The sequence below is a fragment of the Tachyglossus aculeatus genome, chromosome 26 (genome assembly GCF_015852505.1).
Source record: "Tachyglossus aculeatus isolate mTacAcu1 chromosome 26, mTacAcu1.pri, whole genome shotgun sequence".
NCBI lineage: Eukaryota > Metazoa > Chordata > Mammalia > Monotremata > Tachyglossidae > Tachyglossus > Tachyglossus aculeatus.
In genome coordinates, this window is record NC_052091.1 from 16,672,191 (window position 1) to 16,690,970 (window position 18,780).

The 18,780-nt window shown below is 45.1% G+C and overlaps 1 protein-coding gene across 1 annotated transcript in view; it reads right to left on the minus strand.

The window, feature by feature from the left end:
- ADAMTSL3 (ADAMTS like 3) overlaps positions 1 to 18,780 on the minus strand; it is a 317,132-nt gene that overhangs the window by 63,796 nt on the left and 234,556 nt on the right. Inside the window, 1 exon segment of the mRNA XM_038767353.1 lies at positions 3,901 to 3,985. Coding sequence (XP_038623281.1) covers positions 3,901 to 3,985 — 85 coding nt within the window.

Consider the following 18,780-nt stretch of genomic DNA (forward strand, 5'->3'; position numbering starts at 1 on the left):
TGCAAGTCCATCAGGTTGGATACAGTCCCCGTCCCACATGGGACTCACAGACTAAGTACGATGAAGAATGGGTATTGAATCCCCATTTTACAGATGACTAAACAGGTACAGAGGAGTTAAGTGATTTGGCCAAGGCTAAAGAACAGGCATGTAGAGGAACCCCAAGTAATAATTTAGCAGCTAGAATGGGTTAACAGCGCTTCCCAAATGTCAAAGCAGTGACGCCTCTGGCCGAATCCACTCCCAACTTCACAAGCACAATCCCAAGGAAAGCCTGTGGGCTCTCCCGGACCCTCAGGGAGAGGATGGGCCCAGGAGCAACCAAGCTCAGATGGCCTTGCAGGGGAAGATCACAGCCTTGTGTTTGGTCCAACCAGAGTGCAGCCAGACTGTGGAGACCCCCGAAATCCAGGAAGAGCCTCACAGCCAGGGCAGGGTTGACCATCCCAACCACAACTACCACCCTATGATACCTCCTGCAAAAGATCCTTGTGGGCAGGGGTCACGTTTCTTAACTCTACCGCAATGTACTCTCCCAAACGCTTATTACAGTGTTCTGCACACAGTAAATGCTCAATAAATACCATTCATTGATTGACTGACCAGGTGCTGCCCTTCCAATTGGCAGACCTGGCAACATCTTGGGTTTCTAGAAAAGCATATCGATTTCCATGGATTCTAAATTTATCTTATTTCCTTGGCTTTTTTTTTTCTGTCAGAGAGGCAGCCCAGTCTTTGCAGAGACACCGAGAGTCCCACTGAGATTCAGACAGCCCATGGGGGAGGGAATCTTACTGCGATGTTGCCTATTGACTGTCAACACATTCTGTAACAGAAGATGAAAAAGGTCAAAATGAGATTTTTTTTGGCACAACATGACAAGCAGTCATTTCTATGTTCCTAATAAAAGAGGCTTTTGCACATTCTCCGGCCCCGAAAATTCAGAACCCTGGCCATGGTAGACCACAGAGGCAGAAATATTTATCTTGCCTGGCTTGTCTTGTCCCTTCTGAGGGGATTTGAAACACAGCTGCATTTATTCTCTTAGTCATTATCAACCGCCCTGCTGCTCAGAGGCAGAGGAGACAGCCGTAATAAAAGGATGAACTAGAAGCTGAGATTTTATGTTGTGGTTTGAGCTGGGATAAGCGGAGAACAGAAACGACTGAGAACTGGTGGCAACGTCCCAGTGGCTCACCTGAAGCCAATTCCGTGAGCAAAGTTGAACCCACCCAGGTAGGGGGTGGGGAAGTTGGAATGGGTGAGGGAAGTGGGAGGGAGAAGAGAAGGTGGGGCAGGTGGGAAGGGGTGGGAAAGATTGGATGGAGCAGGAAGGCAGAAAGGAGTGAGGAGGTGGGAGGGGGCAGCAAAGGTGGAGGGGAAGATGGGATGGGTGGCAGGAAGGTGGGAGGGGCGGGGAAATCAGGAGGAGGCAGGGAAGGTGGGAGTCAGAAGGACCTGGGTTCTAGTCCTGGCTCCACCACTTGTCTGCTGTGTGACCTTGGCCAAGTCACTTAACTTCTCAGAGCTTCTGCTAGCTCCTCTGTAAGTGGGGATTAAGACTGTGAGCCCCATGTGGGACACGGACTGTGTCCAACCTGATTATCTTGCATCTACCCCAGGGCTTAGAACAGTGCCTTAGCAAACACCATTAACCCCCCCCCCCCCAAAAAAAAAAAAACTGTCCATGGGGGGATGCACACGGTGAACTGCCCATTCCCAAACAATCTCAAAGTGCAAAGCAGGTTTCTTGTCTCTGGGGGCCATAGGTGGCACGAGAGCCTCAGGGACAACCACAGGTTCTGTGGAAAGGTGCTTGCTCTGATCAGAGGATATCGCGGGGAGGGCTGAGCCGGTGAAGAGGGAGGCAGCATAGCCTAGTGGATAGAGCACAGGCCTGGAATCAGAAGGACCTGGGTTCTAATCCCTGCTCCACCACTTGTCTGCTGTGTGACCTAGGGCAACTCACTTCACTTCTCTGTGTCTCAGTTCTCTCACTTAAAACAGTACTTTGCACATAGTAAGCGCTTAATAAATACCGTCATCATTATCGTCTGTAAAATGGTGATTTCTAGACTGTGAGCCTACTGTTGGGTAGGGACCGTCTCCATGTGTTTCCAACTTGTACTTCCCAAGCGCTTAGTACAGTGCTCTGCACACAGTAAGTGCTCAATAAATACGATTGATTAAGACTCTGAGCCCCTAGTGGGACAGGAACTGTGTCCAACCTGATTATCTTGTTTCTACCCCAGGCTTAGTACAGGACCTAGAACACAGTAAGCACTTAATGAATACCACTGTTAGGTACATTATGCATATATCTGTTATTTATATTAATGTCTGTCTCCCCCACTAGACTGTGAGCTCAATGTGGGCAGGGAATGTGTCTGTTGTTGTACTGTACTCTCCCAAGCACTTAGTACAGTGCTATGCCCACAGTAGGCACTCAATAAATACAATAGAGTGAATGAATGAATGCTTAGTACAGGGTTCTGCACTCAATAAACACGATTGACTGACTGACAATTATTTTTGTTTATTACAGGACTTGGCACCTAGTAAATGCTTAACAAATACCACATTGTACACTTATGTTCATCCAAATCAAGGGTATTAATTGAGTGCTGTACAGAGCGCTTGGGAGAGTATAATATAATCAATGACTGGTATTTATTGAGCAGTTGCTGTATGCAATGCACTGTCCTACACTCTAAACTCCTGAAGGGCCACCATGGTGTCTTGGTTGTGCTGAACTGTCTCAAGAGTTGAGCACACAACTGTGCTCCATAAATTCCCTCCAGGTGAAACTGTCCTTACTGTAGAGATTTACACAATACAGGATGGACAGGTCGGTCCACAGAGAAGCAGTGTTGCCTAGCAGATAGAGCTCGGCCCCATGAGTCAGAAGGACCTGGATTCTAATCGGGGCTCTACCATTTGTCTGCTGTGTGACCTTAGGCAAGTCACTTCTCTGAGCCCTAGTTACCTCATCTGCAAAATGGGGATTAAGACTGTGAGCCCCTTGTGGGACAGGGACTGAATGCAACCTGATTAGCTTGTATCTCCCCCAACACTTAGTACAGTGCCTCACACATAGTAAGTGCTTAACAAATGTTATAATTATTGCTATTATTATCACTGTGCTCTGCACAGTGAATGATGGACAGGAGGTCGGTTCACAGCTCCTACTTAAGCTTGTCTAGACTGAAAGCTCCCTGTGGGCAGGATATGTTTCTGTTTATTGTTATATTGTAATCTCCCAAGCGCTCAATACAGCGCTCTGCACACAGTAAGTGCTCAATAACTGACCAACTGACTGACACCAAGTCCAACCTGATTCGCTTATATCTTCCTCAGAGCTTAGGGACCGTCTCTATATGTTGCCAACTTGCACTTCCCAAGCGCTTAGTACAGTGTTCTGCACACAGTAAGTGCTCAATAAATATGATTGAATGAATGAAGGAATGGCGAGTGCTTAAAAAATACCACACACAAACACACACACACACAAAAGACTCTGGTCCCAGAGCTCCAGTTGGCAGAACTCTTGGGTCCCAAACCCAGAAAGGGGCCGCTCAACCGCAGACCACTTGGCTAAACAGCGTGGCTCAGTGGAAAGAGCCCAGGCTTTGGAGTCAGAGTTCATTGGTTCGAATCCCGGCTCTGCCACTTGTCAGCTGTGTGACCTTGGGCAAGTCACAACTTCTCTGGGCCTCAGTTATCTCACCTGTAAAATGGGGGTGAAGGCTGTGAGCCCCACACAGGACAACCTGATCACCTTGTATCCTCCCCCAGCTCTTAGAGCAGTGCTTTGCACATAGTAAGCGCTTAACAAATGCCGTATTTTTTTTTTTAAACAGATTCCCTCACAGAGATTCTTAGAAAAGGTTCTGGACTCACGCAGGGTCATCTGAGGCGGCTTGTGTCTCCTCTAGCTCCTGGGCTTCTTTGGTCCAGGGTGACTTAGCTTCCACCGGACTTTTTTCTAGAAAGGGAAAATGAATAACGGAGACCATTAGTGTTTTTAATCCAGTCAATGACCTTAAACAAAGATTCCCTCCTTCACGTGAGATTAGCATATGCTGCATTCCAAGGAGATGCCTGGGTGCCCTGCCGTTGTGTACACATAACCACTGGACATATACGATCACCATACTTCCATGCCTGGGTCATATATATTCATTCATTCATTCAATCGTATTTATTGAGCGTTTACTGTGGGCAGAGCACTACTAAGCGCTTGGGAAGTACAAGTTGGCAACATGTAGAGACGGTCCCTACCCAACAGCGGGCTCACAGTCTAGAAGGGGGAGACAGACGACAAAACAGAACTTATTAACAAAATAAAATAGAATAAATATGTACAAGTAAAATAGAGTAATAAATATTTGCAAACATATATACATATATACATGTAAGATCACTGCATATGCATATGTATGAATAAGGCCACTGGTACATCCATAACCACTTTATGAATTGTACTTTCCAAGCGCTTAATACAGTGCTCTGCACACAGTAAGCACGCAATCAATACGATTGAATGAATAGGTATAGAACTGATTCATTCATCATATTTATTAAGCGCTTAACTGCATGCAGAGCACTGTACTAAGCACTTGGGAAGTACAAGTTGGCGATCACAGAGTATCCATGACAGTAAACACTCTTAGCCACTGTATATGATCACTGCATGTATATGACCATTGAGAAGAGCGTGGCTTAATTAATTCAGCGCTTAGAACAGTGCTTTGCACATAGTAAGCACTTAATAAATGCCATTATTATTATTATTAATACAGCATGAGCCTGGGAGTCAGAAGGACTTGGGTTCTAATCCTGACTCCACACGTCTCCTGTGTGAACTCGGGCAAGTTGCTTAACTTCTCTGTTCCTCAGTTCCCTCATCTGTAAAATGGGGATTAAGACTTTGAGCCCCATGTGGGACATGGGCTGTGTCCAACCTGATTAGCTTGTACTTACCCCAGCGCTTAGTACAGTGTCTGGCACATAGAAAGAGCTTAACCAATACTACAATTACTATTATAGACTGAAGTTCATCGTGGGCAGGGACTGTGTCTTTATTTTTATACTGTACTCTCCCAAGCACTCAGTAAGCGCTTAAAAAAGACCATCATTATTATTATTATTATTATTATAGTATTCTGCACACAGTAAATGCTCAATAAATACAATTGACTGACATTTTTAAATGAGTTTTGTATGTGCACAATTATTAAGGGACTGATAGAGAAGCAGCACGGCTCAGTGGAAAGAGCCCGGGCTTTGGAGTCAGAGGTCATGGGTTCAAATCCCTGCTCCGCCAACTGTCAGCTGTGTGACTTTGGGCAAGTCACTTCACTTCTCTGATTGATTGATTGATTAATCCTTGTGTCTTAATCCGAGTCTTTTTGAGTAGCCCAAGATCATGCAGCAGACAAATGGCAGCAAACCTTCTGACTCCCAGGCCCGTGCCCTGTCCCCATGCCATACTGCTTATCTATCGATGGTTAGCTGTTGATCTCTGCTATGTACTGAGCGCTCGCTTGCTTTGAGGAGAGCCCCGTCCAAAACGCTCGGGAGGGTACACTACAACAGAGTTGGTAGATGGGACCCCCTGCCCACAAAGAGTTTAGAGGAGGAGTTGGGTGTTAAAAACAGACTATTGGATTGGTTTCATCACACCCCACAGACAAACGTTTTAAGGAAATGCCTACCAATGGCAAAGTAAGCAATCATCTTTAGGAGGCGTGAATCAATCAATCAATAAGTCGTATTTATTGAGCGCTTGCTGTGTGCAGAGCACTGTGCTAAGCACTTGGGAAGTACAAGATGGCAACATATAGAGACGGCCCCTACCCAACAGTGGGCTCACAGTTTAAAAGGGGGAAACCGGGCAAGCAGAACCAGGCTGAGAACCTAGATAATAATAATAATAATAAAAATAATGGCATTTATTAAGCGCTTACTATGTGCAAAGCACTGTTTTAAGCGCTGGGGAGGTTACAGGGTGATCAGGTTGTCCCACTGGCGGCTCACAGTCTTAATCTAATCTTATGTCGTTTTATGTTGCCGGCTTGTACTTCCCAAGCGCTTAGTGCAGTGCTCTGCACGCAGTAAGCGTTCAATAAATACGATTGATTGATTAATCCTTGTGTCTTTTTGTGTCTTAATCCTTGTGTCTTAATCCGAGTTTTTATGAGTCGCCCAAGATCATGCAGCAGACAAATGGCAGCAAACCTTGTGACTCCAAGGCCCATGCCCTGTCCCCATGCCATAATGCTTATCTATCGATGGTTAGCTATTGATCTCTGCTACGTACTGAGCGCTCGCTTACTTTATGGAGAGCCCCGTCCAAAACGCTGGGGAGGTTACACTACAACAGAGTTGGTCGATGTGACCCCCTGCCCACAGAGAGTTTAGAGGAGGAGTTGGGTGTTAAAAACAGATTATTGGTTTCATCACACCCCACAGAGAAACATTTTAAGGAAATGCCTGCCAATGGCAAAGTAAGAAATCATCTTTAGGAGCATGAATCAATCAATCAATCAATCAATCAATCGTATTTATTGAGTGCTTACTGTGTGCAGAGCTCTGTACTAAGCGCTTGGGAAGTACAAGATGACAACATATAGAGACATCCCTACCCAACAGTGGGCTCACAGTTTAAAAGGGGGAAACCGGGCAGGCAGAACCGGGCTGAGAAACTAGATAATAATAATAATAAAAATAATGGCATTTATTAAGCGCTTACTATGTGCAAAGCACTGTTTTAAGCGCTGGGGAGGTTGCAAGGTGATCAGGTTGTCCCACTGGGGGCTCACAGTCTTAATCTAATCTTATGTCATTTTATGTTGCCGGCTTGTACTTCCCAAGTGCTTAGTGCAGTGCTCTGCACGCAGTAAGCGCTCAATAAATACGATTGATTGATTGATTAATCCTTGTGTCTTTTTGTGTCTTAATCCTTGTGTCTTAATCCGAGTCTTCTTGAGTCGCCCAAGATCATGCAGCAGACAAATGGCAGCAAACCTTGTGACTCCCAGGCCCGTGCCCTGTTCCCATGTCATACTGCTTATCTATCGATGGTTAGCTGTTGATCTCTGCTATGTACTGAGCGCTCGCTTGCTTTATGGAGAGCCCCGTCCAAAATGGTTGGGAGGGTACACTACAACAGAGTTGGTTGATGTGACCCCCTGCCCACAGGGAGTTTAGAGGAGGAGTTGGGTGTTAAAAACAGATTATTGAATTGGTTTCATCACACCCCACAGAGAAACGTTTTAAGGAAATGCCTGCCAATGGCAAAGTAAGAAATCATCTTTAGGAGCATGAATCAATCAATCAATCAATCAATCGTATTTATTGAGCGCTTACTGTGTGCAAAGCGCTGTACTAAGCGCTTGGGAAGTACAAGATGGCAACGTATAGAGACGGTCCCTACCCAACAGTGGGCTCACAGTTTAAAAGGGGGAAACTGGGCAGGCAGAACCGGGCTGAGAACCTAGATAATAATAATAATGAAAATAATAATGGCATTTATTAAGCGCTTACTATGTGCAAAGCACTGTTTTAAGTGCTGGGGAGGTTACAGGGTGATCAGGTTGTCCCACTGGGGGCTCACAGTCTTAATCTAATCTTATGTCATTTTATGTTGCCGGCTTGTACTTACCAAGCGCTTAGTGCAGTGCTCTGCACGCAGTAAGCGCTCAATAAATACGATTGATTGATTGATTAATCGTTGCGTCTTTTTGTGTCTTAATCCTTGTGTCTTGATCCGAGTCTTTTTGAGTAGCCCAAGATCATGCAGCAGACAAATAGCAGCAAACCTTCTGACTCCCAGGCCCATGCCCTGTCCCCATGCCGTACTGCTTATCTATCGATGGTTAGCTATTGATCTCTGCTACGTACTGAGCGCTCACTTGCTTTATGGAGAGCCCCGTCCAAAATGCTCGGGAGGGTACACTACAACAGAGTTGTTCGATGTGACCCCCAGCCCACAGGGAGTTTAGAGGAGGAGTTGGGTGTTAAAAACAGATTATTGAATTGGTTTCATCACACCCCACAGACAAACGTTTTAAGGAAATGCCTGCCAATGGCAAAGTAAGAAATCATCTTTAGGAGCATGAATCAATCAATCAATCAATCAATCGTATTTATTGAGTGCTTACTGTGTGCAGAGCGCTGTACTAAATGCTTGGGAAGTACAAAATGGCAACATATAGAGACGGTCCCTACCCAACAGTGGGCTCACAGTTTAAAAGGGGGAAACCGGGCAGGCAGAACCTGGCTGAGAACCTAGATAATGATAATAATAATAAAATCGCATTTATTAAGCGCTTACTATGTGCAAAGCACTGTTTTAAGCGCTGGGGAAGTTACAGGGTGATCAGGTTGCCCCACTGGGGGCTCACAGTCTTAATCTAATCTTATGTCATTTTATGTTGCCGGCTTGTACTTCCCAAGCGCTTAGTGCAGTGCGATTGATTGATTGATTAATCCTTGTGTCTTCTTGTGTCTTAATCCTTGTGTCTTAATCCGAGTCTTTTTGAGTCACCAAGATCATGCAGCAGACAAATGGCAGCAAACCTTGTGACTCCCAGGCCCGTGCCCTGTCCCCATGCCAAACTGCTTATCTATCGATGGTTAGCTATTGATCTCTGCTATGTACTGAGCGCTCGCTTGCTCTATGGAGAGCCCCGTCCTAAACGCTCGGGAGGGTACACTACAACAGAGTTGGTCGATGGGACCCCCTGCCCACAAGGAGTTTAGAGGAGGAGTTGGGTGTTAAAAACAGATTATTGAATTGGTTTCATCACACCCCACAGAGAAACGTTTTAAGGAAATGCCTGCCAATGGCAAAGTAAGAAATCATCTTTAGGAGCTTGAATCAATCAATCAATCAATCAATCAATCGTATTTATTGAGCGCTTACTGTGTGCAAAGCTCTGTACTAAGCGCTTGGGAAGTACAAGATGGCAACATATAGAGACGGTCCCTACCCAACAGTGGGCTCACAGTTTAAAAGGGGGAAACTGGGCAGGCAGAACTGGGCTGAGAACCTAGATAATAATAATAATAAAAATAATGGCATTTATTAAGCGCTTACTATGTGCAAAGCACTGTTTTAAGCGCTGGGGAGGTTACAGGGTGATCAGGTTGTCCCACTGGGGCTCACAGTCTTAATCTAATCTTATGTCATTTTATGTTACCGGCTTGTACTTACCAAGCACTTAGTGCAGTGCTCTGCACGCAGTAAGCGCTCAATAAATACGATTGATTGATTGATTGATTAATCCTTGTGTCTTTTTGTGTCTTAATCCGAGTCTTTTTGAGTCGCCCAAGATCATGCAGCAGATAAATGGCAGCAAACCTTCTGACTCCCAGGCCCGTGCCCTGTCCCCATGCCATACTGCTTATCTATCGATGGTTAGCTATTGATCTCTGCTACGTACTGAGCGCTCGCTTGCTTTATGGAGAGCCCAGTCCTAAACGCTCGGGAGGGTACACTACTACAGAGTTGGTCGATGTGACCCCCAGCCCACAAGGAGTTTAGAGGAGGAGTTGGGTGTTAAAAACAGACTATTGGATTGGTTTCATCACACTCCACAGACAAACATTTTAAGTCAATGCCTGCCAATGGCAAAGTAAGCAATCATCTTTAGGAGGCGTGAATCAAGCAATCAATCAATCAATCGTATTTACTGAGCACTTGCTGTGTGCAGAGCACTGTGCTAAGCACTTGGGAAGTACAAGATGGCAACATATAGAGATGGCCCGTACCCAACAGTGGGCTCACAGTTTAAAAGGGGGAAACCGGGCAAGCAGAACCAGGCTGAGAACCGAGATAATAATAATAATAATAAAAATAATGGCATTTATTAAGCGCTTACTATGTTCAAAGCACTGTTTTAAGCGCTGGGGAGGTTACAGGGTGATCAGGTTGTCCCACTGGGGGCTCACAGTCTTAATCTAATCTTATGTCGTTTTATGTTGCCGGCTTGTACTTCCCAAGCGCTTAGTGCAGTGCTCTGCACGCAGTAAGCGCTCAATAAAAACGACTGATTGATTGATTAATCCTTGTGTCTTTTTGTGTCTTAATCCTTGTGTCTTAATCCGAGTCTTTTTGAGTCGCCCAAGATCATGCAGCAGACAAATGGCAGCAAACCTTCTGACTCCCAGGCCCGTGCCCTGTCCCCATGCCATACTGCTTATCTATCGATGCTTAGCTATTGATCTCTGCTACGTACTGAGCGCTCGCTTGCTTTATGGAGAGCCCCGTCCAAAACGGTCGGGAGGGTACACTACAACAGAGTTGGTCGATGTGACCCCCAGCCCACAGGGAGTTTAGAGGAGGAGTTGGGTGTTAAAAACAGATTATTGAATTGGTTTCATCACACCCCACAGACAAACGTTTTAAGGAAATGCCTGCCAATGGCAAAGTAAGAAATCATCTTTAGGAGCATGAATCAATCAATCAATCAATCAATCGTATTTATTGAGCGCTTGCTGTGTGCAGAGCACTGTGCTAAGCACTTGGGAAGTACAAGATGGCAACATATAGAGACGGCCCCTACCCAACAGTGGGCTCACAGTTTAAAAGGGGGAAACCGGGCAAGCAGAACCGGGCTGAGAACCTAGATAATAATAATAATAAAAATAATGGCATTTATTAAGCGCTTACTATGTGCAAAGCACTGTTTTAAGCGCTGGGGAGGTTACAGGGTGATCAGGTTGTCCCACTGGCGGCTCACAGTCTTAATCTAATCTTATGTCGTTTTATGTTGCCGGCTTGTACTTCCCAAGCACTTGGTGCAGTGCTCTGCACGCAGTAATCGCTCAATAAATACGATTGATTGATTGATTAATCCTTGTGTCTTTTTGTGTCTTAATCCTTGTGTCTTAATCTGAGTCTTTTTGAGTCGCCCAAGTTCATGCAGCAGACAAATGGCAGCAAACCTTCTGACTCCCAGGCCCGTGCCCTGTCCCCATGCCATAATGCTTATTTATCGGTGGTTAGCTATTGATCTCTGCTACGTACTGAACGCTCGCTTGCTTTATGGAGAGCCCCGTCCAAAACGCTCGGGCGGGTACACTACAACAGAGTTGGTCGATGTGACCCCCTGCCCACAGGGAGTTTAGAGGAGGAGTTGGGTGTTAAAAACAGATTATTGAATTGGTTTCATCACACCCCACAGACAAACGTTTTAAGGAAATGCCTGCCAATGGCAAAGTAAGAAATCATCTTTAGGAGCATGAATCAATCAATCAATCAATCAATCAATCGTATTTATTGAGTACTTACTGTGTGCAGAGCGCCGTACTAAGCACTTGGGAAGTACAAGATGGCAACATATAGAGACGGTCCCTACCCAACAGTGGGCTCACAGTTTAAAAGGGGGAAACCAGGCAGGCAGAACTGGGCTGAGAACCTAGATAATAATAATAATAAAAATAATGGCATTTATTAAGCGCTTACTATGTGCAAAGCACTGTTTTAAGCGCTGGGGAGGTTACAGGGTGATCAGGTTGTCCCACTGGGGGCTCACAGTCTTAATCTAATCTTATGTTGTTTTATGTTGCCGGCTTGTACTTCCCAAGCACTTAGTGCAGTGCTCTGCACGCAGTAAGCACTCAATACGATTGATTGATTGATTAATCCTTGTGTCTTTTTGTGTCTTAATCCTTGTGTCTTAATCCGAGTCTTTTTGAGTAGCCCAAGATCATGCAGCAGACAAATGGCAGCAAACCTTCTGACTCCCAGGCCCGTGCCCTGTCCCCATGCCATACTGCTTATCTATCGATGGTTAGCTATTGATCTCTGCTACGTACTGAGCGCTCGCTTGCTTTATGGAGAGCCCGGTCCAAAACACTCGGGAGGGTACACTACAACAGAGTTGGTAGATGGGACCCCCTGCCCACAAAGAGTTTAGAGGAGGAGTTGGGTGTTAAGAACAGACTATTGGATTGGTTTCATCACACCCCACAGACAAACGTTTTACGGAAATGCCTGCCAATGGCAAACTAAGCAATCATCTTTAGGAGGCGTGAATCAATCAATCAATCAATCAATCGTATTTATTGAGTTGTGCTAAGCGAATGGGAAGTACAAGATGGCAACATATAGAGACAGTCCCTACCCAAAAGGGGGCTCACAGTCTAAAAGGGGGAAACCAGGCAGGCAGAACCGGGCTGAGAACCTACATAATAATAATAATAATAAAAATAATGGTATTTATTAAGCGCTTACTATGTGCAAAGCACTGTTTTAAGTGCTGGGGAGGTTACAGGGTGATCAGGTTGTCCCACTGGCGGCTCACAGTCTTAATCTAATCTTATGTCATTTTATGTTGCCGGCTTGTACTTCCCAAGCGCTTAGTGCAGTGCTCTGCACGCAGTAAGCGCTCAAAAAATACAATTGATTGATTGATTAATCGTTGTGTCTTAATCCTTGTGTCTTAGTCCGAGTCTTCTTGAGTCGCCCAAGATCATGCAGCAGACAAATGGCAGCAAACCTTCTGACTCCCAGGCCCGTGCCCTGTCCCCATGCCATACTGCTTATCTATCGATGCTTAGCTATTGATCTCTGCTATGTACTGAGCGCTCGCTTGCTTTATGGAGAGCCCCGTCCAAAACGGTCGGGAGGGTACACTACAACAGAGTTGGTCGATGTGACCCCCTGCCCACAGGGAGTTTAGAGGAGGAGTTGGGTGTTAAAAACAGATTATTGAATTGGTTTCATCACACCCCACAGAAAAACGTTTTAAGGAAATGCCTGCCAATGGCAAAGTAAGAAATCATCTTTAGGAGCATGAATCAACCAATCAATCAATCAATCAATCGTATTTATTGAGCGCTTACTGTGTGCAAAGCGTTGTACTAACTGCTTGGGAAGTACAAGATGGCAACATATAGAGACGGTCCCTACCCAACAGTGGGCTCACAGTTTAAAAGGGGGAAACCAGGCAGGCAGAACCGGGCTGAGAACCTAGATAATAATAATAAAAAAAAAAATGCCATTTATAAAGCGCTTACTATGTGCAAAGCACTGTTTTAAGTGCTGGGGAGGTTACAGGGTGATCAAGTTGTCCCACTGGGGGCTCACAGTCTTAATCTAATCTTATGTCGTTTTATGTTGCCGGCTAGTACTTCCCAATCGCTTAGTGCAGTGCTCTGCACGCAGTAAGCACTCAATACGATTGATTGATAGATTAATCCTTGTGTCTTTTTGTGTCTTAATCCTTGTGTCTTAATCCGAGTCTTTTTGAGTAGCCCAAGATCATGCAGCAGACAAATGGCAGCAAACCTTCTGACTCCCAGGCCCGTGCCCTGTCCCAATGCCATACTGCTTATCTATCGATGGTTAGCTATTGATCTCGGCTATGTACTGAGCGCTCGCTTGCTATGGGGAGCCCCGTCCAAAACGCTCAGGAGGGTACACTACAACAGAGTTGGTCGATGTGACCCCCTGCCTACAGGGAGTTTAGAGGAGGAGTTGGGTGTTAAAAACAGATTATTGAATTGGTTTCATCACACCCCACAGACAAACGTTTGAAGGAAATGCTTGCCAATGGAAAAGTAAGAAATCATCTTTAGGAGCATGAATCAATCAATCAATCAATCAAATCATATTTATTGAGCTCTTACTTTGTGCAAAGGCTGTACTAAGCGCTTGGGAAGTACAAGATGGCAACATATAGAGACGGCCCCTACCCAACAGTGGGCTCACAGTTTATAAGGGGGAAACCGGGCAAGCAGAACCAGGCTGAGAACCTAGATGATAATAACAATAATAATAAAAATAATGGCATTTATTAAGCGCTTACTATGTGCAAAGCACTGTTTTAAGCGCTGGGGAGGTTACAGGGTGATCAGGTTGTCCCACTGGGGGCTCACAGTCTTAATCTAATCTTATGTCATTTTATGTTGCCGGCTTGTACTTCCCAAGCGCTTAGTGCAGTGCTCTGCACGCAGTAAGCGCTCAATAAATACGACTGATTGATTGATTAATCCTTGTGTCCTTTTGTGTCTTAATCCTGTGTCTTAATTCAAGTCTTCTTGAGTTGCCCAAGATCATGCAGCAGACAAATGGCAGCAAACCTTCTGACTCCCAGGCCCGTGCCCTGTCCCCATGCCATAATGCTTATCTATCGATGGTTAGCTATTGATCTCTGCTATGTACTGAACGCTCGCTTGCTTTATGGAGAGCCCCGCCCAAAACGCTCAGGAGGGTACACTACAACAGAGTTGGTCGATGTGACCCCCTACCCACAGGGAGTTTAGAGGAGGAGTTGGGTGTTAAAAACAGATTATTGAATTGGTTTCATCACACCCCACAGACAAACGTTTTAAGGAAATGCCTGCCAATGGCAAAGTAAGAAATCATCTTTATGAGCATGAATCAATCAATCAATCAATCAATCATATTTATTGAGCACTTACTGTGTGCAAAGCGCTGTACTAAGCGCTTGGGAAGTACAAGATGGCAACATATAGAGACGGTCCCTACCCAACAGTGGGCTCACAGTTTAAAAGGGGGAAACCGGGCAGGCAGAACCAGGCTGACAACCTAGATAATAATAATAATAAAAATAATGGCATTTATTAAGAGCTTACTATGTGCAAAGCACTGTTTTAAGTGCTGGGGAGGTTACAGGGTATTCAGGTTGTCCCACTGGGGGCTCACAGTCTTAATCTAATCTTATGTCATTTTATGTTGCTGGCCTGTACTTCCCAAGCGCTTAGTGCAGTGCTCTGCACGCAGTAAGCGCTCAATAAATACAATTGATTGATTGATTAATCCTTGTGTCTTTTTGTGTCTTAATCCTTGTGTCTTGATCCGAGTCTTTTTGAGTTGCCCAAGATCATGCAGCAGACAAATGGCAGCAAACCTTGTGACTCCCAGGCCCGTGCCCAGTTCCCATGCCATACTGCTTATCTATCGATGGGTAGCTATTGATCTCCGCTATGTACTGAGCGCTCGCTTGCTTTATGGAGAGCCCCGTCCAAAGCGCTCGGGAGGGTACACTACAACAGAGTTGGTAGATAGGACCCCCAGCCCACAGGGAGTTTAGAGGAGGAGTTGGGTGTTAAAAACAGATTATTGAATTGGTTTCATCACACCCCACAGACAAACGTTTGAAGGAAATGCCTGCCAATGGAAAAGTAAGAAATCATCTTTAGGAGCATGAATCAATCAATCAATCAATCAATTGCATTTATTGAGTGCTTACTGTGTGCAGAGCGCTGTACTAAGTGCTTGGGAAGTACAAAATGGCAACATATAGAGACGGTCCCTACCCAATAGTGGGCTCACAGTTTAAAAGGGGGAAACCGGGCAGGCAGAACCGGGCTGAGAACCTAGGTAATAATAATAATAAAAAAATCGCATTTATTAAGCGCTTACTATGTGCAAAGCACTGTTTTAAGCGCTGGGGAGGTTACAGGGTGATCAGGTTGTCCCACTGGGGGCTCACAGTCTTAATCTAATCTTATGTCATTTTATGTTGCCGGCTTGTACTTCCCAAGCGCTTAGTGCAGTGCGATTGATTGATTGATTAATCCTTGTGTCTTTTTGTGTCTTAATCATTGTGTCTTAATACGAGTCTTCTTGAGTCGCCCAAGATCACGCAGCAGACAAATGGCAGCAAACCTTCTGACTCCCAGGCCCGTGCCCTGTCCCCATGCCATACTGCTTATCTATCGATGCTTAGCTATTGATCTCTGCTACGTACTGAGCGCTCGCTTGCTTTATGGAGAGCCCCGTCCAAAATGCTCGGGAGGGTACACTACAACAGAGTTGTTCGATGTGACCCCCAGCCCACAGGGAGTTTAGAGGAGGAGTTGGGTGTTAAAAACAGATTATTGAATTGGTTTCATCACACCCCACAGACAAACGTTTTAAGGAAATGCCTGCCAATGGAAAAGTAAGAAATCATCTTTAGGAGCATGAATCAATCAATCAATCAATCAATCGTATTTATTGAGTGCTTACTGTGTGCAGAGCGCTGTACTAAGCGCTTGGGAAGTACAAGATGGCAACATATAGAGACGGTCCCTACCCAACAGTGGGCTCACAGTTTAAAAGGGGGAAACCGGGCAGGCAGAACCGGGCTGAGAACCTAGATAATAATAATAATAAAAAAATCGCATTTATTAAGCGCTTACTATGTGCAAAGCACTGTTTTAAGCGCTGGGGAGGTTACAGGGTGATCAGGTTGTCCCACTGGGGGCTCACAGTCTTAATCTAATCTTATGTCATTTTATGTTGCCGGCTTGTACTTCCCAAGCGCTTAGTGCAGTGCTCTGCACGCAGTAAGCGCTCAATAAATACGATTGATTGATTGATTAATCCTAGTGTCTTTTTGTGTCTTAACCCTTGTGTCTTAATCTGAGTCTTTTTGAGTCACCCAAGATCATGCAGCAGACAAATGTCAGCAAACCTTCTGACTCCCAGGCCCGTGCCCTGTCCCCATGCCATACTGCTTATCTATCGATGGTTAGCTATTGTCTCTGCTATGTACTGAGCGCTCGCTTGCTTTATGGAGAGCCCCATCCAAAACACTCAGGAGGGTACCCTACAACAGAGTTGGTCGATGGGACCCCCTGCCCACAGGGAGTTTAGAGGAGGAGTTGGGTGTTAAAAACAGATTATTGAATTGGTTTCATCACACCCCACAGACAAACGTTTTAAGGAAATGCCTGCCAATGGCAAAGTAAGAAATCATCTTTAGGAGCATGAATCAATCAATCAATCAATCAATTGTATTTATTGAGCGCTTGCTGTGTGCAAAGCGCTGTATTAAGCGCTTGGGAAGTACAAGATTGCAACATATAGAGACGGTCCCTACCCAACAGTGGGCTCACAGTTTAAAAGGGGGAAACCGGGCAGGTAGAACCGGGCTGAGAACCTAGATAATAATAATAATAAAAATAATGGCATTTATTAAGCGCTTACTATGTGCAAAGCACTGTTTTAAGCGCTGGGGAGGTTACAGGGTGATCAGGTTGTCCCACTGGGGACTCACAGTCTTAATCTAATCTTATTTCATTTTATGTTGCCGGCTTGTACTTCCCAAGCGCTTAGTGCAGTGCTCTGCACGCAGTAAGCGCTCAATAAATACAATTGATTGATTGATTAATCCTTGTGTCTTTTTGTGTCTTAATCCTTGTGTCTTAAACCGAGTCTTTTTGAGTCGCCCAAGATCATGCAGCAGACAAATGGCAGCAAACCTTCTGACTCCCAGGCCCATGCCCTGTCCCCATGCCATACTGCTTATCTATTGATGGTTAGCTATTGATCTCTGCTACGTACTGAGCGCTCGCTTGCTTTATGGAGAGCCCCGTCCAAAACGCTCGGGCGGGTACACTACAACAGAGTTGGTCGATGTGACCCCCAGCCCACAGGGAGTTTAGAGGAGGAGTTGGGTGTTAAAAACAGATTATTGAATCGGTTTCATCACACCCCACAGACAAACGTTTTAAGGAAATGCCTACCAATGGCAAGGTAAGAAATCATCTTTAGGAGCATGAATCAATCAATCAATCAATCAATCATATTTATTGAGTACTTACTGTGTGCAGAGTGCTGTACTAAGCGCTTGGGAGGTACAAGATGGCAACATATAGAGACGGTCCCTACCCAACTGTGGGCTCACAGTTTAAAAGGGGGAAACCAGGCAGGCAGAACCGGGCTGAGAACCTAGATAATAATAATAATGATAAAAATTATGGCATTTACTAAGCGCTTACTATGTACAAAGCACTGTTTTAAGCACTGGGGAGGTTACAGGGTGATCAGGTTGTCCCACTGGGGGCTCACAGTCTTAATCTAATCTTATGTCATTTTATGTTGCCGGCTTGTACTTCCCAAGCGCTTAGTGCAGTGCTCTGCACTTAGTAAGCGCTCAATAGATACGATTGATTGATTGATTAGTCGTTGTGTCTTTTTGTGTCTTAATCCTTGTGTCTTAATCCGAGTCTTTTTGAGTCGCCCAAGATCATGCAGCAGACAAATGGCAGCAAACCTTCTGACTCCCAGGCCCGTGCCCTGTCCCCATGCCATACTGCTTATCTATCGATGGTTAGCTGTTGATCTCTGCTATGTACTGAGCGCTCGCTTGCTTTATGGAGAGCCCTGTCCAAAATGTTCGGGAGGGTACACTACAACAGAGTTGGTCGATGTGACCCCCTGTCCACAGGGAGTTTAGAGGAGGAGTTGGGTGTTAAAAACAGATTATTGAATTGGTTTCATCACACCCCACAGAGAAACGTTTTAAGGAAATGTCTGCCAATGGCAAAGAAATCATCTTTAGGAGCATGAATCAATCAATCAATCAATCAATCAATCAATCATATTTATTGAGCGCTTACTGTGTGCAAAGCGCTGTACTTAGTGCTTGGGAAGTACAAGATGGCAACATATAGAGACGGTCCCTACCCAACAGTGGGCTCACAGTTTAAAAGGTGAAACCGGGCAAGCAGAACCGGGCTGAGAACCTAGGTAATAATAATAATAAAAATAATGGCATTTATTAAGCGCTTGCTATGTGCAAAGCACTGTTCTAAGTGCTGGGGAGGTTACAGGGTGATCAGGTTGTCCCACTGGGGGCTCACAGTCTTAATCTAATCTTATGTCGTTTTATGTTGCGGGCTTGTACTTCCCAAGCGCTTAGTGCAGTGGTCTGCACGCATTAAGCACTCAATAAATACGATTGATTGATTGATTAATCCTTGTGTCTTTTTGTGTCTTAATCCTTGTGTCTTAATCCGAGTCTTTTTGAGTAG